Source organism: Ranitomeya variabilis, chromosome 2, assembly GCF_051348905.1.
Source record: "Ranitomeya variabilis isolate aRanVar5 chromosome 2, aRanVar5.hap1, whole genome shotgun sequence".
NCBI lineage: Eukaryota > Metazoa > Chordata > Amphibia > Anura > Dendrobatidae > Ranitomeya > Ranitomeya variabilis.
In genome coordinates, this window is record NC_135233.1 from 443,387,979 (window position 1) to 443,415,494 (window position 27,516).

At 44.6% G+C, this 27,516-nt stretch overlaps 1 protein-coding gene across 2 annotated transcripts in view; it reads right to left on the reverse strand.

Annotated features, from left to right (window-relative positions):
- Positions 1–7,562: 7,562 nt before the first annotated feature.
- Positions 7,563–27,516, reverse strand: part of HPS5 (HPS5 biogenesis of lysosomal organelles complex 2 subunit 2) — a 30,637-nt gene continuing 10,683 nt past the window's right edge. For both annotated transcript variants that reach the window (XM_077287141.1, XM_077287142.1), the window contains exons 10-23: positions 27,032–27,210; positions 26,421–26,579; positions 26,095–26,254; positions 25,718–25,841; positions 25,025–25,171; positions 23,935–24,015; positions 23,040–23,533; positions 22,086–22,206; positions 21,808–21,963; positions 21,313–21,432; positions 20,905–21,018; positions 20,715–20,821; positions 20,261–20,537; positions 7,563–7,767 (exon numbers count right to left, since the gene is read on the reverse strand). In XM_077287141.1, the coding sequence (XP_077143256.1) occupies positions 7,707–7,767; positions 20,261–20,537; positions 20,715–20,821; positions 20,905–21,018; positions 21,313–21,432; positions 21,808–21,963; positions 22,086–22,206; positions 23,040–23,533; positions 23,935–24,015; positions 25,025–25,171; positions 25,718–25,841; positions 26,095–26,254; positions 26,421–26,579; positions 27,032–27,210 (2,300 nt within the window). In that variant the 3' untranslated portion in view covers positions 7,563–7,706. The remainder of the gene's footprint in view (positions 7,768–20,260; positions 20,538–20,714; positions 20,822–20,904; positions 21,019–21,312; positions 21,433–21,807; positions 21,964–22,085; positions 22,207–23,039; positions 23,534–23,934; positions 24,016–25,024; positions 25,172–25,717; positions 25,842–26,094; positions 26,255–26,420; positions 26,580–27,031; positions 27,211–27,516) is intronic.

Here is a 27,516-nt window from a genome sequence, read left to right on the forward strand (position 1 = left end):
GGTACAAGGTGGGGAGCATTCATACCAGCCAACCATCCCGGATCCAGCGGGACAGTCCCGATTTTGAGAATCTGCCCCGCTGTTGGCAGAGCCTAGAGGAGCACTTTGCAACTCGCACGTGACGTTCCTCCGGAAGTGATGTGCTGGAAGCTGACCGGAAATTAGGTAATTTCGGGAGGAGATTGTGATGGAACCATGGAAGCACTTCAGGGAATGCTTCAGATGCATCACCGTGTCCTCGTCCGACAGCACAGACAGCGGGATCGCCTTGGAATCGGGGATGTCGGCCATGTGAGCAGATCATGATATGTCCTGCAGCGGGAGGCTCAGGTGGGCATTACAATGGGAGCCGGGCTGCTGTAGTATCTTTATAGAAACTTTCTTTCTCTGTTCTTTCTTTCCCTCTCTAATCTTTCATTCTGTTTTTCTTTCTCTTTCTGTTCTTTCTCTCTAATCTTTCTTTTTTGCTTTCTCTCTCTGTTCTCTCTCCCCTTTGTTTTCTTTCCCCTCTTTCTGTTCTTTCTTTCCCCTTTTTGTCTTTCTTTCACCTTTTTCTTTATGTCCTTCCTTTCTCTCTGTTCTTCCTCTTTTCTTTTTCTCTATTCTCTTTCTTTCTCTCTGTTCTTCCTTTCTCTCTTCTCTCTCTGTTCTTTCTTTTCCTCAGTACCAGTCAGTGTGATCAGCAGTGCTAAGTGGGTGCAGAGTTGGGGCGTGGACATAGGTGTGACTAGTTGTGAAATGGGTGTGGTCGGGCGTGGACTAAAATTTGCCACGGCACGCAGCAGCCTTTGTCCCTCTTTCACTTCTTCAAAAGTTTGGAGGTATGGTTACGGTGGTAAACTGAAAGCTAAGCTCTGGTTGCTATGGTAAAATAAAAGCTAAGCTCTGATTGGTTGCTATGGGGGAAGAAAATACAGTTTTAGGCCACGTTCACATGTTCAGTATTTTACATCAGTATTTGTAAGCCAAAACCAGGAGTGGAACAATCGGAAAAAGTATAATAGAAACATATGCACCACTTCTGTATTATCACCCACTCCTGGTTTTGGCTTACAAATACTGATGTAAAATACTGTGTGCATGCGGCCTTAGGGCTCATTTCCACATGCGAGGCTCACGTCCGTATCTCGCATGTGGAAACCAAGCTGTAGAGCCGGCACTCCAGAGCGGAGCGTGCGGCCACATAGGAACACATGGAGCTGCACGCTCCGCTCCAAAGTGCCGGCGCCAGAGCTTGGTTTCCACATGCAAGATACGGACGTGTGCCTCGCATGTGGAAATGAGCCCTTAGTATAACACAGATCGACTGAATCTGCTCCAAATGTATTTTCCTGTAAAATTAGGATCTCCGGCATTAATAGGAGCACTGTCTCCCCACTTTTTAATCCTTTCACCAACGTACCTGTATGAGGGCTTGTTTTTTTTTTTGTTGTCATTTGACCACATAATCTATTGAAAAACAGGAGGGGGGGGGGGTTGTGGAGAATCCAAGTGCAGAGAAATGGTTAAAAAAGCCATTCTGCCTCTGTTTTTAGGGTGGTAAAAATTACCTAATAAAAAAATAAGTAGTTGAGTTGCCATTTTCTGAGATGCGTAACTTTTTCTTTTTCCATCCATGGAGCTGGTGAGGGATTGCTGCTTTTGGAGCCCCGAACTGTAGTTATTTTTTATACCAGCTTTTGCACACATTTTTATTACATTTTATCTGGTGGTGCGAGGACAGTCAGGCGCAAAAAAAAAAAAAAAGGAATTCTGTTACATCAACATTTTCTTTATTTCCAGAATTCACCGTAAACTCATAGCTTGATATTCGCACTGTTACAGATGAGGCGATCACTTGATTTCCTTGAAGCTGATGATCGGTTTCTGGCTATAGTGGAGTCTTTGGTTCCCGTGTCCTGTAGGCTCTGTGGCACGCTGTATCTTATGACACCCAGACTTTATACTCGAATGTAAAAGTATCATGTAACAGACGTTAGAATTTTTAAGGGGGTTTTCTGATTTCGGAGACCCTCTGGCCACAGGTGGAGGATGTTGTTTTTTTCTTAACAAAAACTGAGCTTTACTCACCCTCCCCAGGTCCAGCACTGAGTCTCAGAAGCTGCGCTCAGTGTAATTTATCCTACCGTACTAACGTCACTACACCACTGCAGGCAATAAGTAAACTCTGCGCTCTGCCCAAGATGATGGAACAAGTCGCTCAGAGCTGCCGAGTTGTCCGTTTGTCTGCCCAAAACTGAACTACATATTCCAGATGAGGTTGCGCTATAACACTTTGTATAGCTATAGTATTACACCTCTGTCCCGCGAGTCCAAGCCTCCTAGAATACATGACAATACCCTGCCGGCTTTAGCAGCCACTGATTGACATTGCAGATTATTTAGTCTGATCGACCAGTGCACCCAGATCCTTCTCTTCTCTACAAGTGACTTTCCTAGTTTTGCTCTCCCTACAGCATATGATGGCCACAGGTCATTAGTGCCAAAATACATGACTTTACATTTCTTCACACTGAACCTGATGTAATGCCCAAACACTCACAACACTCAATTTGTCCAAGTCTGACTGCACCGGACTTTACACCTTTTAGATCTAAGGAGATTAGTTTTTTTTCTTTAATTATAGAACTACACTTACCAGAATGACTTGTCTGAAAAATAGTTGTCATTTGTAGTTCCACAACATAATCAGAAGACTGTTAGCTAGCTGTGATGTCCTTCCATCGATCAGATACAATCACCACTTTCGCCGTGATGAATGAGGGAGAGTATAATGGAAGGTCTATTTCATATAAGTCACTGCATTCCCATTTTTGCCCCCATGACCTGCTGCTCCCGTGTCACCATATGGTCCTCACCCTGCTCCATTCACTCACAGCAAGCAGATACCTTAACCCCTTAATCCCATATGATGTACTATACCGTCGTGGTGACCTGGGACTTAATTCCCAGTGACGGGATAGTACGTCATATGCGATCGGCCGCGCTCACGGGGAAAGCGCGGCCGGGTGTCAGCTGACTATCGCAGCTGACATCCGGCACTATGTGCCAGGAGCGGTCACGGACCACCCCCGGCACATTAACCCCCGGCACACTGCGATCAAACATGATCGCAGTGTTCCGGCAGTATAGGGAAGCATCGCGCAGGGAGGGGGCTCCCTGCGTGCTTCCCTAAGACCCCCGGAGCAACGCGATGTGATCGCGTTGCTCCAAGCGTCTCTTACCTCCTATCCCTGCAGGCTCCGGATCCAAAATGGCCACGGGGCTGCATCCGAGTCCTGCAGGGATTACTTCCGGGTCCAGTGCAGGCGCTGGTAAGCCTGCAGCGCTGTCAGTCAGATCGCTGATCTGACAGAGTGCTGTGCAAACTGTCAGATCAGCGATCTGTGATGTCCCCCCCTGGGACAAAGTAAAAAAAAAAAAAAATCCACATGTGTAAAAAAAAAAAAAAAAAAAATTCCTAAATAAAGAAAAAAAAAAAAAATTATTCCCATAAATACATTTCTTTAAATAAAAAAACAAACAAAAAATAAAAATAAAAGTACACATATTTAGCATCGCCGCGTCCGTAACGACAACCTATAAAACTGTCCCACTAGTTAACCCCTTCAGTGAACACCGTAAGAGAAAAAAAAAAAAAAAAAATGAGCCAAAAAACAACGCTTTATTATCATACCGCTTAACAAAAAGTGGAATAACACGCGATCAAAAAGATGGATATAAATAACCATGGTACCGCTGAAAACGTCGTCCTGCAAAAAACAAGCCGCCATACAGCATCATAAGCAAAAATATAAAAAAGTTATAGTCCTCAGAATAAATCGATGCCAAAATAATGATTTTTTCTATAAAATAGCTTTTATCGTATAAAAGCGCCAAAACACAAAAAAAATGATATAAATGAGATATCGCTGTAATCGTACTGACCCGATGAATAAAACTGCTTTATCAATTTTACCAAACGTGGAATGGTATAAACGCCTCCCCCCAAAAAAATTCACGAATAGCTGTTTTTTGGTCATTCTGCCTCACAAAAATCAGAATAAAAAGCGATCAAAAACTGTCACGTGTCCAAAAATGTTACCAATAAAAACGTCAACTCGTCCAGCAAAAAAAAAAGACCTCACATGACTCTGTGGACCAAAATATGGAAAAATTATAGGTCTCAAAATGTGGAGACGCAAAAACTTTTTTGCTATAAAAAGCGTCTTTTAGTGTGTGACAGCTGCCAATCATAAAAATCAGATATAAAAAAAAAACACTATAAAAGTAAATCAAACCCCCCTTCATCACCCCCTTAGTTAGAGAAAAATAATAAAATTAAAAAACTGTATTTATTTCCATTTTCCCATTAGGATTAGGGCTAGGGCTAGGGTTAGGGCTAGGGTTGGAGCTAAAGTTAGGGTTAGGGTTGGGGCTAAAGTTAGGGTTTGGATTACATTTACGGTTGGGATTAGGGTTAGGGGTGTGTCATGGTTAGGGGTGTGGTTAGGGTTACCGTTGGGATTAGGGGTGTGTTGGGATTAGGGTTTCAGGAAGAATTGGGGAGTTTCCACTGTTCAGGCACATCAGGGGCTCTCCAAACGCGACATGGCGTCCGATCTCAATTCCAGCCAATTCTGCGTTGAAAAAGTAAAACAGTGCTCCTTCCCTTCCGAGCTCTCCCGTGCGCCCAAACAGGGGTTTACCCCAACATATGGGGTATCAGCGTACTCGGGACAAATTGGACAACAACTTTTGGTGTCCAAGTTCTCTTGTTATCCTTGGGAAAATAAAAATTTGGGGGGCTAAAAATCATTTTTGTGGGAAAAAAGATTTTTTATTTTCACGGCTCTGCGTTGTAAACTGTAATGAAACACTTGGGGGTTCAAAGTTCTCACAACACATATAGAAAAGTTCCTTGGGAGGTCTAGTTTCCAATATGGGGTCACTTGTTGGGGGTTTCTAGTGTTTGGGTACATCAGGGGCTCTACAAATGCAACGTGACGCCTGCAGACCAATCCATCTAAGTCTGCATTCCAAATGGCGCTCCTTCCCTTCCGAGCTCTGCCATGCGCCCAAACAGTGGTTCCCCCCCCACATACGGCGTATCAGCGTACTCAGGACAAATTGCAAAACAACTTTTGGGGTCCAATTTCTTCTCTTACCCTTGGGAAAATAAAAAATTGGGGGCGAAAAGATCATTTTTGTGAAAAAATGTGTTTTATTTTTACGGCTCTGCATTATAAACTTCTGTGAAGCACTTGGTGGGTCAAAGTGCTCACCACACATCTAGATAAGTTCCTTAAGGGGTCTACTTTCCAAAATGGTGTCACTTGTGGGGGGTTTCAATGTTTACGCCCATCAGGGGCTCTCCAAACGCAACATGGCGTCCCATCTCAATTCCTGTCAATTTTGCATTGAAAAGTAAAATGGCGCTCCTTTCCTTCCGAGCTCTGCCATGCGCCCAAACAGTGGTTTACCCCCACATATGGGGTATCAGCGTACTCAGGAGAAAATGGACCCCAAAAGTTGTTGTACAATTTGTCCTGTTACCCTTCGTAAAATAAAACAAATTGGAGCTGAAATAAATTGTGTGTGAAAAAAAGTTAAATGTTCATTTTTATTTAAACATTCCAAAAATTCCTGTGAAACACCTGAAGGGTTAATAAACTTCTTGGATGTGGTTTTGAGCACCTTGGGGGGGTGCAGTTTTTAGAATGGTGTCACACTTGGGTATTTTCTATCATATAGACCCCTCAAAATGACTTCAAATGAGATGTGGTCCCTAAAAAAAAATGGTGTTGTAAAAATGTAAAATTGCTGGTAAACTTTTAACCCTTATAACTCCCTAACAAAAAAAAATTTTGGTTCCAAAATTGTGCTGATGTAAAGTAGACATGTGGGAAATGTTATTTATTAAGTATTTTGTGTGACATATCTCTGTGATTTAAGGGCATAAAAATTCAAAGTTGGAAAATTGCGAAATTTTCAAAATTTTCGCCAAATTTCCATTTTTTTCACAAATAAACGCAAGTTATATCGAATAAATTTTACCACTATCATGAAGTACAATATGTCACGAGAAAACAGTGTCAGAATTGCCAAGATCCGTTGAAGCGTTCCAGAGTTATAACCTCATAAAGAGACAGTGGTCAGAATTGTAAAAATTGGCCCGGTCATTAACATGCAAACCACTCTCGAGGCTTAAGGGGTTAATAAATATTCCCCGAAAAGTTAAATAACATTGTGTTTTCCCCTCTTGTCCATATGGACTCATGACTCGTGGATATAATTTATTATAAATCATATTGGACACTTTAGCTTATTTACACAAGAGACAAAAGGCCGGGATATCATACAGAGAACCTGTTTTTTCCATTCAAGCAAATTTAGCCGAGCTGTAATACCGCATACAACCTATGGACAAGTGTGGCACTGTTGGTTTTTTTTTAATAAGTAAAGCAGCAGCTATTTTTTTCTAATCCTAAAAAAAACACTCTTTAAAGACGAGCGTGGCAGTGTTGCCCCTGTACCAGAACCTCCCTAATTTACCGGTTTTCTGTTCTGGTTGGTCTCATCCCTGGGACAGTGAGAATCAGACCCCTGATATACAGAATATGTCCCCACATAGATTTGTTTCCTTCATTCTACATAACTCAATGACCAAACCTCACGATATGATCCTAAGTAACAGACTTTGTAACTACTATATTATTAAGGATTATTGTCTAGCTGTAGATTAAAAAAAATAAAAAATAAAATTATATATATCTATATCTATCTCAGTTTTGGCTTTTTAAAAAAATGTCACAAGTTGTGATAAATCTGTGCTTACTTTAGAAGAAAAAAAAGGCAATATTTCAAATAGATATTTAGGAAAAGTTCTCGGTGACTTCTCAATTCTAAAAATTCTATCCGCCTGCAGGCACCACTAGGGGGAGCTCACTACTTAGAATTTATACACTAATCACTATAAAGTCTTTAGTGAGCTCCCTCTAGTGGTGACTGCAGGCAGATTGAAATTTAGCATCAGGCTGAGGAGGAGCTGGGGATTTGGAGCTCTGTATATAAGAAAAAGCACCAACATCTTTTACCATTCTTTATGAAACCAAGAACTAATGATAGGGATAAAAATATTGAGCTGTCTAATGGTGATCACTGACAAAACGAATAGGTTTTAGCATTCTGCTTAAGTTTTCTGACTTTATATTAGAATTTCTACAAACTACAGAAAGTTATATAATAAATCTAGCAACTAGCACCTTCCAATATTCGCTTTGAACTTTTAATAGCGGCGATTAGAGCATCACTTCAAAGTCCTAAATACTTGAGTTACTAATAAAGTACTATTGTGCGGTGATTCGGTTCTGTGTCTTTCTGAAAATGTCAGACCCAGAAATAGAGAGAAGAGTTTTCCAGCACAGCGGATCCGTGCGTCTTGTCTGATCACTCGATTTCCTTGAAGTCGCATCTTACATTGTGGAGTCTTTGATTCCAGTTATACGGATCTCTTGGCACCCGGATTATATAATCACATAGAGATATATATATATATATATATATATATATATCTCTATCTATCTATCTATCTATCTCTATCAGTAACATGTAACAGACTTATCAACGTTAACCTTGTCGTTCCGAGGAGGCAAGGAAATATCAGCTGCCATTTATAGATTTACTGCAGTTCACGCGCCAGGACAATGTTTTCGGAGCTGGTGTCGTTATACTTGCTGGGACCACAGAAATCTTTCACATCTTTCCAGCATAGACTGGATCAGAGCTCTGCAAAAACAAGCGGCAAGGTGAGCGTAGCAATGTCTAATAACGAGGATTAAGTTCATTCCTATCAAAACACATCACTGTTGCTATGTAGTTATATTCCAAGATATACTGCATTACTCACATGGATGATACATCCTTTTAGCTTTTTGCAATAAATTCAGACTTTAAGAAGGTTTTTCTCCAGTATTATAGTAGTTATATTCTTGTACATAGGAGCAGTATTATAGTAGTTATATTCTTGTACATAGGCGCAGTGTTATAGTAGTTATATTCTTGTACATAGGAGCAGTATTATAGTAGTTACATTCTTGTACATAGGGGCAGTATTATAGTAGTTATATTCTTGTACATAGGAGCAGTATTATAGTAGTTATATTCTTGTACATAGGAGCAGTATTATAGTAGTTATATTCTTGTACATAGGGACAGTATTATAGTAGTTACATTCTTGTACATAGGAGCAGTATTATAGTAGTTATATTCTTGTATATAGGGTCAGTATTATAGTAGTTGTCATGCCCTCAGCCGGAGGTCCGGTTTCCGCTGTGCAGGGAGACCGGCGCCTATCACACAGCCTTACTCACCCTGTCCGTGGCTCCAGACGATCAGCGGCTTCTTTCTCTGCTAAGAACCTGCATCCTCTTGGCAGGTCTCCTGGAAATGCTCTTAGGAGCCGCGCCCCGCTTCCTGAACATACTTGAAACAGCAGGACACCTGTTCGCTATTAGGGCTGTGTGTGTTTTGATGCTCTGTGCATAAAAAGCACCCTCCCCTTAACCCCTTAATCCCATCTGACGTACTATACCGTCGAGGTGGGGTGGGCCTTAATTCCCGGTGACGGTATAGTACGTCATACGCGATCGGCCGCGCTCACGGGGGGAGCGCGGCCGATCGCGGCCGGGTGTCGGCTGCATATCGCAGCTGACATCCGGCACTATGTGCCAGGAGCGGTCACGGACCGCCCCCGGCACATTAACCCCCGGCACACCGCGATCAAACATGATCGCGGTGTACCGGCGGTACAGGGAAGCATCGCACAGGGAGGGGGCTCCCTGCGGGCTTCCCTGAGACGATCGGTACAAGGGAATGTACTCACCTTGTACCGAGTGTCTTCTCCCTGCAGTCCCCGGATCCAAAATGGCCGAGGGGCTGTATCCGGGTCCTGCAGGGAGCACTCCCGGGTCGGAGCAGGCTGCAGATGAAAGCTGCAGCCTGCTCCGATGAAAGTATGATCGCGGATCTGATAGAGTGCTGTGCACACTATCAGATCTGCGATCTGTGATGTCCCCCCCTGGGACAAAGTAAAAAAAAAAATTTCCACATGTGTAAAAAAAAAAAAAAAAAATTCCTAAATAAATACAAAAAAAAAAATATTATTCCCATAAATACATTTCTTTATCTAAAAAAAACAAACAAAAACAATAAAAGTACACATATTTAGTATCGCCGCGTCCGTAACGACCCAACCTATAAAACTGGCCCACTAGTTAACCCCTTCAGTAAACACGGTAAGAAAAAAAAAAAAAAGAGGCAAAAAACAACGCTTTATTACCATACCGCCGAACAAAAAGTGGAATAACACGCGATCAAAAAGACGGATATAAATAACCATGTTACCGCTGAAAACGTCATCTTGTCCCGCAAAAAACGAGCCGCCATACAGCATCATCAGCAAAAAAATAAAAAAGTTATAGTCCTCAGAATAAAGCGATGCCAAAATAATTATTTTTTCTATAAAATAGTTTTTATCGTATAAAAGCGTCAAAACATAAAAAAATGATATAAATGAGGTATCGCTGTAATCGTACTGACCCGACGAATAAAACTGCTTTATCAATTTTACCAAGCGCAGAACGGTATAAACGCCTCTCCCAAAAGAAATTCATGAATAGCTGGTTTTTGGTTATTCTGCCTCACAAAAATCGGAATAAAAAGTGATAAATAATAATAATAATAATAATAATAATAATAATTTTATTTATATAGCGCCAACATATTCCGCAGCGCTTTACAACTTATAGAGGGGACTTATACAGACAACAGACATTACAGCATAACAGAAATCACAGTTCAAAACAGATACCAGGAGGAATGAGGGCCCTGCTGCTTGCAAGCTTACAATCTATGAGGAAAAGGGGAGACACAAGAGGTGGATGGTAACAATTGCTTTAGTTATTTGGACCAGCCATAGTGTAAGGCTCGGGTGTTCATGTAAAGCTGCATGAACCAGTTAACTGCCTAAGTATGTAACAGTACAGACACAGAGGCTATTAACTGCATAAAGTGTATGAGAACATGATGGAGGAACGTGATTATGTTGTTGTTTTTTATTAATAGGCCACACAGGGATAATTAGGTTAATGCGTTGAGGCGGTAGGCCAATCTGAACAAATGAGTTTTTAGTGCACGCTTAAAACTGTGGGGATTGGGGATTAATTGTATTAACCTAGGTAGTGCATTCCAAAGAATCGGCGCCGCACGTGTAAAGTCTTGGAGACGGGAGTGGGAGGTTCTGATTATTGAGGATGCTAACCTGAGGTCATTAGCAGAGCGGAGGGCACGGGTAGGTTGGTAGACTGAGACCAGAGAGGAGATGTAGGGTGGTGCTGAGCCATGGAGTGCTTTGTGGATGAGGGTAGTAGTTTTGTACTGGATTCTGGATTGGATGGGTAGCCAGTGTAATGACTGGCACAAGGTAGAGGCATCGGTGTAACGGTTGGCGAGGAAAATGATCCTGGCAGCAGCATTCAGGACAGATTGGAGCGGGGAGAGTCTGGTAAAAGGTAGGCCAATTAGTAGAGAGTTACAATAGTCCAGACGAGAATGAATAAGTGAGACAGTAAGAGTTTTTGCAGAGTCGAAAGTAAGAAAAGGGCGAATTCTGGAAATGTTTTTGAGATGCAGATAAGAAGAGCGAGCCAGTGATCGGATGTGGGGGGTGAATGAAAGCTCGGAATCAAGGATGACTCCAAGGCAGCGGGCATGTTGCTTTGGAGTAATGGTGGAACCGCACACAGAGATGGCAATGTCGGGCAAAGGTAGGTTTGTAGAGGGAGAGAACACGAGGAGTTCAGTTTTTGACAGGTTCAGTTTCAGATAGAGGGAGGACATGATGTTAGAGACAGCGGTAAGACAATCACTGGTGTTTTCTAAAAAGGTCGGCGTGATAACAGGAGAAGAGGTATATAATTGGGTGTCGTCAGCATAGAGATGGTACTGGAAACCAAATCTACTGATTGTTTGTCCAATAGGGGCAGTATACAAAGAGAAGAGGAGGGGGCCTAGGACTGATCCTTGAGGAACCCCAACAGTAAGGGGAAGGTGAGAGGAGGAGGAACCATCAAAACAAACAGTGAAGGATCGGCCAGAGAGATAGGAGGAGAACCAAGAGAGAACGGTGTCCTTGAGGCCGATGGAGCGGAGCATAGTGAGGAGGAGCTGATGATCCACAGTGTCGAATGCTGCGGAGAGATCCAAGAGAATTAGCATGGAATAGTGACCATTAGATTTAGCTGTTAGTAGGTCAGTAGAGACTTTAGTGAGGGCAGTTTCAGTAGAGTGTAAAGAGCGGAAACCAGATTGAAGAGGGTCGAGAAGAGAATTATCTGAGAGATAGCGGGTAAGACGGGAGTGGACCAGGCGTTCCAGGAGTTTAGAGATGAAGGGAAGATTAGAGACAGGTCTATAATTAGCGGCACAATTTTGATCGAGGGAGGGCTTTTTAAGTAGTGGATGTATGATGGCATGCTTAAATGAGGAGGGAAAAATACCGGAAGTGAGGGAAAGGTTGAATATTTTTGTTAGGTGAGAGGTGACAGCCGGGGAAAGGGACTGGAGGAGATGCGACGGAATGGGGTCGCTGGTGCAAGTGGTCGGGCGAGAAGATGCAAGGAGCCTGCTTACTTCTTCTTCTGTAACTGGTTCAAAAAAAATGGTCACGTGTCCGAAAATGTTACCAATAAAAACGTCAACTCGTCCCGCAAAAAACAAGACCTCACATGACTCTGTGGACCAAAATGTGGAAAAATTATAGGTCTCAAAATGTGGAGACGCAAAAACTTTTTTGCTATAAAAAGCGTCTTTTAGTCTGGTTTCACACTTGCGTTTTTATCTGCATGCGTTTTTTAAAAAAACCGCATGTGTGAAAAAATGCATGTAAACGCGGTAAAACGCATGCGTTTTTATAGAAAAACACAAGAAAACAAGAAAAAAACAAAAAACCCTAACCCCACCCCTAACCCTACCCCTAACCTGAAATACGTGGCACTGAAATATACGTTTATATACGTATATACGTATATAAGTGCCACGATATTTCAGTGGCCACGTATTTCAGTGCCACGTATTTCAGTGCCACGTATTTCAGTGCCACGTATTTCAGTGCCACGTATTTCAGTGCCACGTATTTCAGTGCCACGTATTTTTCAGTGCCTGAAATACGTGGCACTGAAATATCGTGGCACTGAAATATCGTGGCACTGAAATATCGTGGCACTGAAATATCGTGGCACTGAAATATCGTGGCACTGAAATATCGTGGCACTGAAATATCGTGGCACTGAAATATCGTGGCACTGAAATATCGTGGCACTGAAATATCGTGGCACTGAAGTATTTACGTGCCACGTATTTTTCAGTGCCTGAAATACGTGGCACTGAAATACGTGGCACTGAAATATCGTGGCACTGAAGTATTTACGTGCCACGTATTTTTCAGTGCCTGAAATACGTGGCACTTAAATACGTGGCACTTAAATACGTGGCACTTAAATACGTGGCACTTAAATACGTGGCACTTAAATACGTGGCACTTAAATACGTGGCACTTAAATACGTGGCACTTAAATACGTGGCACTTAAATACGTGGCACTTATGACTGTCAGAAAATGTTCAGTAAACGGTTAGGGGTGAGGTTGGGTAGGGTTTCAGGTAGAATTGGGGAGTTTCCACTGTTCAGGCACATCAGGGGCTCTCCAAACGCGACATGGCGTCCAATCTCAATTCCAGCCAATTCTGCGTTGAAAAAGTAAAACAGTGCTCCTTCCCTTCCGAGCTCTCCCGTGCGTCCAAAAAGGGGTTTACCCCAACATATGGGGTATCAGCGTACTAGGGACAAATTGAACAACAACTTCTGGGGTCCAAGTTCTCTTGTTATCCTTGGGAAAATAAAAATTTGGGGGGCTAAAAATCATTTTTGTGGGAAAAAAAATATGTTTTATTTTCACGGCTCTGCGTTGTAAACTGTAGTGAAACACTTGGGGGTTCAAAGTTCTCACAACACATCTAGATAAGTTCCTTGGGAGGTCTAGTTTCCAATATGGGGTCACTTGTGGGGGGTTTGTACTATTTGGGTACATCAGGGGCTCTGCAAATGCAACGTGACGCCTGCAGACCAATCCATTTAAGTCTGCATTCCAAATGGCGCTCCTTCCCTTCCGAGCTCTGTCATGCGCCCAAACAGTGGTTCCCCCCCACATAGGGGGTATCAGCGTACTCAGGAGAAATTGGACAACAACTTTTAGGGTCCAATTTATCCTGATACCCTTGTGAAAATACAAAACTGGGGGCTAAATTTCATTTTTGTGAAAAAAAAAAAAAAAAATTATTTTCACGGCTCTGCGTTATAAACTGTAGTGAAACACTTGGGGGTTCAAAGCTCTCAAAACACATCTAGATAAGTTCCTTAGGGGGTCTACTTTCCAAAATGGTGTCACTTGTTAGGGGTTTCAATGTTTAGGCACATCAGGGGCTCTCCAAATGCAACATGGCGTCCCATCTCAATTCCAGTCAATTTTGCATTGAAAAGTCAAATGGCGCTCCTTTGCTTCCAAGCTCTGCCATGCGCCCAAACTGTGGTTTACCCCCACATATGGGGTATCAGCGTACTCAGGACAAATTGTACAACAACTTTTGGGGTCTATTTTCTCCTGTTACCCTTGGTAAAATAAAACAAATTGGAGCTGAAATAAATTTTGTGTGAAAAAAAGTTAAATGTTCATTTTTATTTAAACATTCCAAAAATTCCTGTGAAACACCTGAAGGGTTAATAAACTTCTTGAAAGTGGTTTTGAGTACCTTGAGGGGTGCAGTTTTTAGAATGGTGTCACACTTGGGTATTTTCTATCATATAGACCCGTCAAAATGACTTCAAATGAGATGTGGTCCCTAAAAAAAAATGGTGTTGTAAAAATGAGAAATTGCTGGTCAACTTTTAACCCTTATAACTCCGTCACAAAAAAAAATTTTGGTTCCAAAATTGTGCTGATGTAAAGTAGACATGTGGGAAATGTTATTTATTAAGTATTTTGTGTGACATATGTCTGTGATTTAAGGGCATAAAAATTCAAAGTTGGAAAATTGCGAAATTTTCAAAATTTTCGCCAAATATTCGTTTTTTTCACAAATAAACGCAAGTTATATCGAAGAAATTTTACCACTAACATGAAGTACAATATGTCACGAGAAAACAATGTCAGAATCGCCAAGATCCGTTGAAGCGTTCCAGAGTTATAACCTCATAAAGGGACAGTGGTCAGAATTGTAAAAATTGGCCTGGTCATTAACGTGCAAACCACCCTCGGGGCTTAAGGGGTTAAGGGAGGTGCCTGGGCAATGTGTTCATTCTTTGGATTGTTGCCTCAGCTTCAGGCCACGCTCTGCTCTGCACTTTACTTATATTTCTATTTTCACAGAGTCCTCTTCTGGCGAATCCCATTCTGGACTCCTCTGGTCTTTCCGGTTCCCACTCCAAGTTGTCTTGCCTCTCCTCACGGAATCCTCCAGACCCTGCTACCAGTGGGATCAACCTTGCTGGATTTCATGGAGCTTCTGGGATTCTCTCCACCAGCAGGCCCAAGAATTCTACTGTGTTGCTAGTTTGTCAGTATGGGTCGTCCTCTGGTCCTGGATTCGTAGCATTCAGGCCACCTGGTGTTGTGACGGGGGAATCCCTGTATAGGGGTACACCTTGCCCGGTGCTCCGCTACGTGGTACAGTGTTGTGATCCAGAGATTCTTTCCCTCTGACACCTGTTTTTTTGTTTTTACCTTGTTAATAAATATCTTTTGGTTTATGAGATCCACTCTCCTGTCTTTTGAGTATTGGGTATGCAGCCGCCACTGCACCATCAGTGGTCTAGTGAGTCCACTTTACCTTGTCACACCCTGTGGGCGTTACAGTTTGCCCAGGCCATGGACTCCGCTGATACCCGATTCTCAGTCCAGAGAGAGCTAGCTGTGCTTTGTCAAAGCCAGGATCAGCTAGTTGCCTTCATGCAAACTCTGGATACCTGCTTATCTACTCTACAGGCTGCCGAGTCCACCAACGTGACCCAGCTAGCAGAGCTCCGTCTGGAATTCAATCGCCAACATGAGACACAGACCCGCTTGTTGAACTACATGACCTCTGTGGATGACCGGTTAACTAAGGTACAGCATCCGACGGTTGAGCCCACCATGAGACCCTGTCCTCCTCGTCTCTGCAAGCCTCCTCATTACTATGGTGACCCCAAGTTGTGCAGAGGATTTCTCAACCTATGCTTGCTGCATTTTCATTTTTTGCCTCAGCATTTTCAGACAGACATGGCCAAGGTGGCTTTCCTTGCCTCTCATCTGGAGGGAGAGGCTTTAGCTTGGTTCAACCCCCTAATGGAGCAGAATGATCCCATCGTGTCTGATCTGCAGGTATTCTTGGACACATTCCGCAAAATATTTGAGGAGCCTGGTCGTGCCACATCTGCCGTGGAGTCTCTCTTCAATTTGCAACAGGGCTCTCTCTCTGTCGGTCAGTATGCCATCCGTTTCCGCACCTTGGCTTCGGAGCTCCAGTGGACTAATGAGCCCCTGGTCGGAGTCTTCCGGCAAGGGTTATCTGGAAGAATCAAGGATGAATTGGCAGGCAGGGACCTTCCCGAGACCCTGGATGTTCTCATATCCCTCGCCATTCGGATTGACCTGCGTCTTCAGCAGCGCTCCAGAGAGAGGCTTCTCGACAAGCAATTTCCTCATCCAGCGTCTTCTTCACCGAAACCTCGGTTTCCGCTTTGTCCTGCTCTGGTCTTTGAGGATGAGCCCATGGAGCTTGACCGCGTAAAGGTGAAGAGAAATCAGCAGGAGGAGATTCCCACGAGGAATGCATATCATTATGGTGGACGCTCCACTTCCGGTCAATGCAGTGGAACTGAGAGGTCAGAAAAACTCGTCCGCCTAGGACAGGTAAGGGAGACCTCCCTAGGTGAGAATGACTCTTCTCTCCCGCTAACCATATCCATACAGGTGATCTTCGGGAAGGTGCGGTTCTCCGAGACGGCCACTCTGGATCTGGTGGAAATGTCATCCAGCAAGCCGTGGCCAGGCAGTTCGGGATTCCAATTGTTCCACTGCAGCGGTCCTGGCGCATCGCCTCCGTAGATCGTAGACCCCTGAAAGATGCCATTATCGGTATCACCGAAGAGGTGGAGCTTCTAATCGGAGCACTCCACAGGGAGAAAATTACCTTCTATGTGTTACCGAATCTTTCTCCACCATTCCTTCTAGGTCTTCCGTGGCTGCGCCTCCATGAACCTGTCCTGGATTGGCGGTCTGGAGATGTCCTTCGATGGGGTCAGTCTTGTCACGAACACTGCCTCAAACCACTACGGCCTGGTTCTACCCCACGGCCTCCGGCAGCTTTACCCAGGTTACAGTCTGCCTACTGGTCCTTCACAGATGTTTTCAACAAGAGGGAAGCCGAGACACTTCCACCGCACAGGCCTTACAATTGCCCCATCGATCTAATCCCTGGATCTACTCCGCCTCGAGGTAGGATCTACCCTCTTTCTCCTACTGAGACTCAAGCCATGTCCGATTACATCAAGGAGAATTTGGCTCGAGGGTTTATCCAGAAGTCCTCCTCCCCAGCTGGAGCTGGGTTCTTCTTCGTCAAGAAGAAAGATGGGTCTCTTCGTCCATGCATCGACTACCGTGGTCTCAACCTAATAACGGTAAAGAACAGATACCCTCTTCCCTTAATTCCAGAGCTCTCTGATCGGCTTCGAGGTTCCAGGATTTTCACCAAGTTGGATCTCCATGGGGCTTACAACCTCGTCAGGATACGATCCGGGGATGAGTGGAAAACCGCCTTCAACACGCGAGATGGTCACTACGAATATCTGGTCATGCCTTTCGGGTTAAGCAATGCACCCGCCGTCTTCCAGGAGTTTGTCAATGATGTATTCTGTGACCTGCTCTATGTTTGTGTGGTGGTGTATCTGGATGACATCCTGGCGTTTTCTCCCGACTTACCAACTCACAGGAGGAATGTTCTTCAAAGATTGAGGGAGAATCGTCTACGCAAAGTTTGAGAAATGTCTGTTTGAACGGAGGTCTTTACCCTTTCTTGGCTATATTATTTCAGATACAGGTCTCGAGATTGATCCAGAGAAGGTCTCTGCCGTGTTAAAGTGGCCAAAACCTGGAGGGAATCAAGGCCATTCAGCAGCTCCTAGGATTCGCCAACTACTATCGGCAATTTATTCCCCATTTCTCCTCTCTGGTAAGACCACTCACTGCCCTGACTTGTAAGGGTTCCAAACCTAAGGATTGGACTCCTGAGGCCGAATCAGCTTTTGCCTCCCTCAAACAAGCCTTCTCAACCGCACCAGCTCTTCATCGGCCTATGATCAACAAACAGTTTTTCCTTGAAGTGGATGCCTCATTATCCGGAGCCAGAGCAGTCCTCAGACAAAAACTGCCTACCGGTAAGAAGGTGACCTGTGGTTTCTTCTCCAAGGCATTTTCACCCTGTGAACGTAACTACTCAATTGGTGATAGAGAGTTACTGGCAATTAAGCTAGCCTTAGAGGAATGGCGATATCTGCTTGAAGGCGCAGTTCATCCAGTCATCATTTACACTGATCATAAGAACCTGTCCTATCTTCAGTCTGCTCAAAGACTCAATCCTCGCCAGGCTCGTTGGTCATTATTCTTTGCTCGGTTCAATTTCTCTCTCCATTTCCGTCCTGCAGAGAAGAATATCAAAGCCGATGCGCTTTTCCAGGTCCTTCTTGTCAGACGACCTTGAAGAGGAGCTTCAGCATATCATTGAACCGTCCAAGATGATCACGGTAGCTCCAGTCAGGCTGTCGCAGCTCCCTCCCGGTAAGACCCTTGTAACTGAAAGAGACAAGAAGCGAGTTCTACGCTGGGGTCATTCTTCTAAGCTTGCCAGACACGCTGGTGAAAAGAAGACGTTACAACTAATTTCTTGACACTACTGGTGGTGCACCTTGTGCCAAGATGTTCTGAACTTTGTTGCAGCCTGTCCCTCCTGTGCTCGTAATAAAACATCCAAGAAACTGCCAGCCGGTCACCTCCTCCCGCTCCCTATTCCGTCTGCTCCCTGGCAACATATTGCCATGGAATTCATCACAGATCTGCCAGCATCAACAGGTTGTACAGTAATCTGGGTTGTTGTAAACCGGCTGTCCAAGATGGGACATTACACTCCACTGTCTGGTCTTCCTTCCGCTCCAAAACTTGCAGAGCTCTTCATTCAGCAGGTCCTTCGGAATCACGGACTTCCACTCCACATTGTTTCTGACAGAGGAGTCCAATTCATTTCCCGATTCCTGCGGTCCCTCTGTAAACTGTTGGATGTCACCCTGGACTTCTCCTCGGCCTATCACCCACAATCTAATGGCCAAGTGGAGAGAGTGAATCAAGTCCTCACCAACTATCTGCGACACTTCGTGAATGGTCACCACAGCGACTGGGCCGACCTGCTGCCATGGGCTGAGTTTTCCAACGATCATCATGTCGGTGAGTCCTCCTCTAACTCCCCATTTTTCATTGTTTATGGACAGCATCCTAAGATCCCGACTCCACTGCCTCTTGCTTCCGGCAATCCTGCAGCTGAGTCCCTGGCCAAGGACTTCACAAAAGTCTGGACTGAGACGAGGACCTCACTGGAGCAGGCATTGGTTCGAACCAAGGAACATGCGGATAAGAGACGTCTGGATCCTCCACCTTTCCATCCCGGAGATAAGGTATGGCTGTCTTCCAGGCACATCCGACTTAAAGTCCCTTCTTATAAGCTGGCTCCTCGTTTGATCGGTCCTTTTGAAGTACTCCACCGAATCAACGATGTGTGCTATCGTTTGAAATTGCCTGCCTCCTTACGGATCCATAACTCCTTCCATGTATCCCTGCTGAAACCAGTTGTTCTCAGCCGCTTCACCCAGGATCCAGGTAATTTTCCTTCTCCTGTCAGTTCCGAGGACGTTTATGAAGTAAAGGACATCCTGGCCATGAAGAAAAGAGGGGGCAAGTCACTCTTTCTGGTTGACTGGAAGGGATACGGCCCTGAAGAGAGATCCCGGGAGCCTGAGGAGAAAATTAATGCCCCAGTTCTTCTTAGAAGGTTCCTGACAGGTTTGAAGAAGGGGGGGGGGGGGGGGGGGTTGGTACTGTCATGCCCTCAGCCGCAGGTCCGGTTTCCGCTGTGCAGGGAGACCGGCGCCTATCACACAGCCTTACCCACCCTGTCCGTGGCTCCAGACGATCAGCGGCTTCTTTCTCTGCTAAGAACCTGCATCCTCTTGGCAGGTCTCCTGGAAATGCTCTTAGGAGCCGCGCCCCGCTTCCTGAACATACTTGAAACAGCAGGACACCTGTTCGCTATTAGGGCTGTCTGTGTTTTGATGATCTGTGCATAAAAAGCACCCTCCCCTTAAGGGAGGTGCCTGGGCAATGTGTTCATTCTTTGGATTGTTGCCTCAGCTTCAGGCCACGCTCTGCACTTTACTTATATTTCTATTTTCACAGAGTCCTCTTCTGGCGAATCCCATTCTGGACTCCTCTGGTCTTTCCGGTTCCCACTCCAAGTTGTCTTGCCTCTCCTCACGGAATCCTCCAGACCCTGCTACCAGTGGGATCAACCTTGCTGGATTTCATGGAGCTTCTGGGATTCTCTCCACCAGCAGGCCCAAGAATTCTACTGTGTTGCTAGTTTGTCAGTATGGGTCGTCCTCTGGTCCTGGATTCGTAGCATTCAGGCCACCTGGTGTTGTGACGGGGGAATCCCTGTATAGGGGTACACCTTGCCCGGTGCTCCGCTACGTGGTACAGTGTTGTGATCCAGAGGTTCTTTCCCTCTGACACCTGTTTCTTTTTTGTTTTACCTTGTTAATAAATATCTTTTGGTTTATGAGATCCACTCTCCTGTCTTTTGAGTATCGGGTATACAGCCGCCACTGCACCATCAGTGGTCTAGTGAGCCCACTTTACCTTGTCACACCCTGTGGCGTTACAGTAGTTATATTCTTGTACATGGGGCAGTATTATAGTAGTTATATTCTTGTAAATAGGGGCAGTATTATAGTAGTTATATTCTTGTAAATAGGGGACAGTATTATAGTAGTTATATTCTTGTACATAGGAACAGTATTATAGTACTTATATTCTTGTACATAGGGGCAGTATTATTAGTGATAACTAATATAATAGGACACTGTACCTTTGTCTTTTCTCTGACACTTTCATAATATCACATATCTTCGAATATCTGTCAGATAATGCCTCCGTCACACCCCAGTCTTGTAAATACGGCATTGCACGATCTGGACCAATCACTTTTGCCAACAGCAGCGCCGCATTCTCCACGCTAATGCAGTTTGTCCCGTCAGAATAATCACCAGTTGAGGCATCTCCATTCACAGTCCTGTGTTGCTGGTGCTGGTTTTGGGCTAGATATACTATATATTTCCATTCATCCATCGTCTCTGGTAATAAACCTAATTACATATCAATATTATACAAAAATATATGAAAAAAGGAGAGACAAAAAAACAACACACATAAAACCCAATTAGCTCTCTCCACCATACTTTATGCTGCTGCTCTTCAGTAAAAACGGATCAACTATCTGCCGATACCCTGGAGGATGAACAGTCAGCTATTGATTTACTAACCATTTTTCTCATCGATTAGTTGCAGGTCATCAAGGTGGACTATGGTGGTCAGGGCTTCAAGTCTTTTCTCCAGCTGCAAACAAAGTGCGATGAAACCCGGCCAATAACTAAAAGGTAAAGGAGCAAAGAGACATTTAAAAACGCGCCCTCCGCTATATATACTAAGACAGACAGATCGTCACCTTCTTACCCAAATGTTTTACAAATTTCCAACATTTTCTCTTTGGTTGCAAAGTCTGACGGCAGCTTGATCAGAAGTGACATGAGCTGCCCATACCCCCACGTGTACAGATGTGATTGCGGCCTGGGAGGAAGGGTCATAAGGTACATAAATGCACATTGCAAACTACAGGTACCATGCAAGAAAGAAGCAAGGAGCAGCAGGACAGAGATATTGGTGCTTGGCAGGGAAATGCCAAATACATCAATACATATGGCATCAGGTAAGAACAAGGAGCAATCCCAAACACCGTGGGCATGTAGTTGGAGCAGGTAGGTGCTAGGAAGGGGTGCTGTACACCATCATGTAGACAAGCCAGACAGGAGCAAGAAATAAAAAACAGGTAATATGGATTGTAAGGAACACAAAACTGCTCACCTTGCGTTTCCACTGGGGTTCATGGTATTGCTGGGGTGAGGAGCATCGTGACAAATGGCCATAAGAAGCCAGTCCAGCTTTAGAGACTCAGGCTGAGCAAGGGACTGTAGTAGAGATAGTCTACAATACCAGAATATAGTGCATGATAATAATATCACAACATTACTGCAATAAGTAACTTCTTAAAAATGGGCTTGGAAAATTAAAACGTATCCATACAATCGGTGGTAAATTGCTGGGGCTCCCAGTTCTGAAATGCCCCATCAGAATAGAGTGGTGGACATGCATGAGCACCTCAGACTCCAATCATTGTCTACGGGACTGCCGGAGATAGACTTAAGCCCTTGGTTATCCATGGCCGTCACATAGACAATGAATGGCGTGGTTGAACACATGTGCGGCAACTGCTTCGTTCCGGTGGGGAATTTCGGAGTCCCTTTTTCAGAAGATATTTCCGCTTTTGCTCCTACCAACTCCCGATTATTTGCATTCTACCTCTGCTCCTCGGGTTTAGACTTCATGAGATTGTCGAGATAAGCTAGAAAGTGTCCCGGATGGTCGCTGCAGATCCGTACAACATCGGCTGGTAAGACTGACGGGTAAAACGTGATGAGAGCCCTCGCTGCTGCTTCACCAAACTTTTCATAAATCCTGAAAGAAGCAAAGATAAAAAAAATAAATAAAAACACCATCACAAATGTATCTATACAGATTATACGCAAGAGTAAAGCCCCTAATGTAGCATTAGATAATATGAAAATATTAGGAGATACCTGGAGACATGCGCCAGCAGGAGAGGGCTATCCCAAGGCTCCAGATCAGTCAACGCTTGGATCGCTCTCCCCAAGTCACCATTTCTGATGGCCTGGACCTCTGGCGCTGAACTTGACAGCTCTGAAAACAGAAAACGCAAGTGGTCAGGGTTTAGAGGAATCCTGCATCCTGTGTAGCATGGAGAGGCAGTGCACTGTACAGCAGATAGAACATTATGTCTTCAATCTGCATAGCATGTAGTTGAATGAGGCTATATATTAAAAAAAAAACAAAAAAAAAAAAAAACACAGAACCCCAAACCAAAGTAATATGGTACTTCGAAGCCAAACTTCACTTGGAGCCCAATAGCTTCACAATCTGGGATGGCCCACCAGGTGCACCTTCACCCATTATGTCCCAAGACAAGCCTTCAACCCCTTAAAAAGACCAGGGGATATTTTTATTTTTTGCACTTTATTTTTTTTCCCCACTCTTCTTCCAAAGGCCATACTTATACTTTGCATTGATGATCTCACTGGACTTCAATAGGACTTCTATCATTGCAGACACAAGGCCTTCAAGCCATCCTGAGACCAATCGGCACGCCCACAAATGCATCTCGAAGGGGGCCGATGGCCATCAAAACTGACGGGCACCATATTAAAGCCTTTTAAATGCTTGAGAGTGGAATTAAACGGTATTACATTATGATCAGAGCTAGCTCTTGACAGTGACATCAGCTTCTGTCAGGTGCCGGCTGCGTAATACAGCGAGCATCCATGGTGTAAGGAGAGAGCGCAGCTCCTGAGCCAGGCAGTACGCAGCTCCTGAGCCAGGCAGTACGCATGTTGTCGTACATGTAAGGTGGAAGCCACTGATTGGTTAATATTAGATCTGTCTCGATCACCTGTTCTAAGGATCATCCAACAGTTTAATAATTAATGTAATTTCTCATCCCGGTTCAGATCCATTACCTTTTAGCCCCTCTATGTAGGTGCTCCAGACCTCCGGGGTGTCTCCATAATTTAGGACAATACAGCGTTTTAACCTTTTAAGGTCAAGAAGAAATAAGTACTTTTGTATGAATTGAGTAGCGCAGGCGTCCGGATCTGGAGGAGCCTCAGTACTAAACGCTCTGAACTCCAGGCACATCATGGCAAGCTGAGACACGTCCCGGTGTAAGGACTCTTCTAGAAGAAAGGGAGCGTCAACCTGGAAGCCCAGATGCTCCCCTGACGGAAGATGGACCATTGTCTTCTCCTCCAACCTCTCTGGTTCATCTGTGGGGTCCATGTGGAGGCCGCTTACTTCTCCAGAACACTGTTGCGTGCCCAGAGAAGACTCAGTTGGGCTCCGGTTGGGTTGGTCTTGGGGCCAAAGAGCTTTATCAAGGTACCCGAGCCAAAAGCTTAAGATCTTCCTCATGGCTTCCACCTCAAACAGGACCTGAGGCTCTTGCATCCTATGTCTATTAAAGAAAGCAGAAATAAGAATTGGAAAATCCACAAGGATTGTGGGGATCAAGTTCTCTAGACAATAGTTGTCACTTGAAGCCAAGTTTATCTAGAATAGTGAGTGCAGCTCTGGAGTATAAAACAGGATGTAACTCAGGATCAGTAATGTAATGTATGTACACAGTGACTGCACCAGCAGAATAGTGAGTGCAGCTCTGGGGTATAATAAAAAAATCAGTGCGGAATACGCAATTCATGTACACAGTTAACGTAATTTATGTACAGTCACTCCACTTTTATGTGGATTCATTCAATATGGAAACTAATATGGAGAAAGTACTCAACACAAAAGATCTTGTACAATAAAAATGCCCGCTTGTTATCGCAGCTATAAGTGCTCACATTCATTACTTACAGGGTCTCAGAAGTTGCAGATTTCAGCTCATCTACTAGAATTTCTTCTACTGAGGGCTCAGGACGCTGCACGAGATCCAATCTGTAATGCAAGAGTGAAAGATTTGCAAAAAATAAATGGTCGTTAATAGAGACGAGTGAATAAATTCACAGGATCCCAGACCAGCGGCCACATCAGTAGTTCGTGGCTTACGGTCAGGAGCTGCTTCCTACCCAACAGCACTGACCAGTTAAAGGGAACCTGTCACTCCCAAAATCGAGGGTGAGGTAAGCCCACCAGCAACAGGGGCTTATCTACAGCATTCTGGAATGCTGTAGATAAGCCCCCGATATAGCCTGAAAGATGATAAAAAGAGGTTAGATTATACTCACCCAGGGGCGGTCACGCTGCGGTCCGGCGCCTCCTATCTTCATCAGATGACGTCCTCTTCTGGTCTTCACTCTGCGGCTCCGGAGTACTGATTTGCCCTGTTGAGGGCAGAGCAAAGTACTGGAGTGCGCAAGCGATGGGAAAAATCAGAGAGGCCCGGCGCCTGCGCAATGCAGTACTTTGCTCTACCCTCAACAGGGCAAATCAGTACGCCTGCGCCAGAGCCGCAGCATGAAGACAAGAAGAGGACGTCATCGTAAGAAGATGGACCGCCCCTGGGTGAGTATAATCTAATCTCTTTTTCTCATCTTTTAGGATACATCGGGGGCTTATCTACAGCATTACAGAATGCTGCAGATAAGCCCCCGATACCGGTGGGCTTACCTCACCCTCGATTTTGGGGGTGACAGGTTCCCTTTAATCTAAAGAGGACCCAGGAATGACGGCAGGTAGGAGGCGCTTCACAGGGCTCCTGACCAGCAGTCACGGACTACTGATGGGGTCGTGCACCAGGGTCCTGGAAATTTATTCGCTCATCTCTAGTGTTTATGACAGACGTTAAATTAACTTCAATGGACCAAGAGAGATCCACCTAGTGGCAGGATTTGGTAAGTGCAGCATAATTCTAAGAGAACTCATCACCCCCAAAAATCAGCGAACACAGTACAAACCCTTCCTCCCGCTACAATCCACTCTCCCTACTCGGTCATAATGGACTCACTCAGTCCTCTCCTCCTCTGGCTGGGACACCCCATTAACAGACACCTCCTGGGGTCGCTCATCTGTCGGCTCCTGCTTCCTCCTTATTTCAGGACTCATATGGAGGGTCCCAATTTTCTCTGTGGTTTTTCGAACAAAACTGGAAACACTGGAACCAAAATCAATGCAGGGAGGGGGCTTAGGTTATAGGCAAAACTCAGAACGCATATTATTTCCGTTTTTAATTTTTTTTTTTTTTTGTAGACGTTAAATCCTTACAGGAAACATCTGTATAGTCAGAAATTATAATGAATGACAAAGAAAAAACATCCTGCAGATTTTCTGGCCATGTATTTCTGTGGGTGACCATCCACACCAGTGTCCACATCTCAGATAAATTTCATTGATGAGGATGGTAACAAAGTTGTCAGGAGAAAAAAAAAGAAAAAGATTGAAGTGGAATTTTAGGTCTATAAATATCAAGTGCTTATGATTTTGCACCGAAACTCCATAACATTAAATGGGCCCCCAAATATTTAGTATAGGGGAGAAACTACATTCCTGCAGTGGTACATAGTGGCATCCAGTGGTATGAAGTGGTACTGCAATATTTAATTATTTTTTTATTTAGTTTTTTTTACATTTTTACACATTTGGGACCAAATATGATATTGTGTGTGAAGTGTCAGTGTCAAGAGGTTAACCCTTGATTTACCTTTCTTTCACTTGTTGAAGAGACACACGGGGTGAGGTGGAGCGGAATGGTAATGAGATGTTAAATGGTAGGTGGGACTCGGTCCGATCGTTGTCCGCATTCACTGAGGCATGAGAAACGGTGTCTGATGAGCAGAACGTGCATGGCAAAATAAAGAAAATAAAATAAATGTGAGCGAAAATCAAAAACTGATGCGCCCGAGATCTGATGAGGGTAGCACTCATTAATGAGGAGCAGAGCGGAAGGCACGATAGACATTTTTTGTTTTCAGACGATACTTGGGTCAGATCACATATTTTACTCCAGAGCTGCATTCAGAGTTCCGCTGATTTATAATATATCCTCCTGTTTCCATTAACAATTACTGCACGATTTACCGAGCTCTGCCTGTTCTTCATCCGGCTGCACAGAAAGCTCCCGCAGCCGCTCGTCCTCCGACAGGGTCTGACTGTGCAGAGACCCAGAGTCTTCGTCGGACTGACTGTTCCTGCGACTGATCACCCGATAGATTCCACAGTCCAACACGTTAAAACTTTCCTGTGAAGCAAAAAACCCGATCTGAGATAAAGATCACCTCTAATGACGTGTCACCCCAAAGTATTAATAAAGGCTGTGTCCACCCATGCAACCATCGCTCCACAGCATCGAATACTGTATATAAAAAAAAAAAAAAAAAAAAAAATGATGCAACTCTGCTGCTTACATGAGACGAGATGCTGCTCCTCCTGCTGCTGCAGGCAGAGTCCATGGGCTCCGCTCTGGACAGGACATCCTCCACCTGAGCGATCAGGTCTTGCTGGATCACCAGATCGAGCTGAGCCTTTAGGTGCTCCATTTTTTCAATAGATAACACCTTTCGTGCCTAGATGATAAAACATGGCAGGTTACCCCCCAATATACAGACATCAGGGTACAAGTGGACGTCACCTAGATATAACATGGCAGGTTACCCCCACATACAGACACCAGGGTATGAGTGGATGTCGCCTAGATCTAACATGGCAGGTTACCCCCCATATACAGACATCAGGGTATGAGTGGATGTCGCCTAGATCTAATATGGCAGGTTACCCCCCCCCCCCCCATATACAAACATCAGGGTACGAGTGGATGTCGCCTAGATCTAACATGGCAGGTTACCCCCAATATACAGACATCAGGGTATGAGTGGATGTCGCCTAGATCTAATATGGCAGGTTACCCCCCCCCCCATATACAGACATCAGGGTACGAGTGGATGTCGCCTAGATTTAACATGGCAGGTTACCCCCAATATACAGACATCAGGGTATGAGTGGACGTCGTCTCACTCACTTTGCTGGTAATGACGGCACCCTGGAATATATGGCAGACTCTGGCCGCTGCACCCCAAAGGTTCCTCTTCATCAGTCGCTCCACACATCTGTCCACAGGGAGCAGGGAGAGGTGGGAGATCTTCCCGTCTATGTGGAGGCAGAAGAGTTCATTCTTGTACACAGATACGTCCTGGATACCTGCAGAGGGAGGCACATGGTTGAAATTCTGCTATTTTTTCCTTCTTAAAAACGTAGATAACACGCCGTCCCCCAGCACTGGTAAATAGCTAAATGGGGGAGTGTAGGTCGCGGTGGCACAGCAGAGGATGGGTCCCCAAATCAAGGGCATCACACAGGATAAAAATTAATTTGGGGATTTTTTTCTGGTGTACAAGTTTTTCACATTGGTCTGATAAATGCTTGAGAGATTGGTCTATTCAGAAGTTTGGGATGGGGCCCAACACTTTCTCAAAAAAAAAGCCAGAAATGTTCAATGTCCAGTTC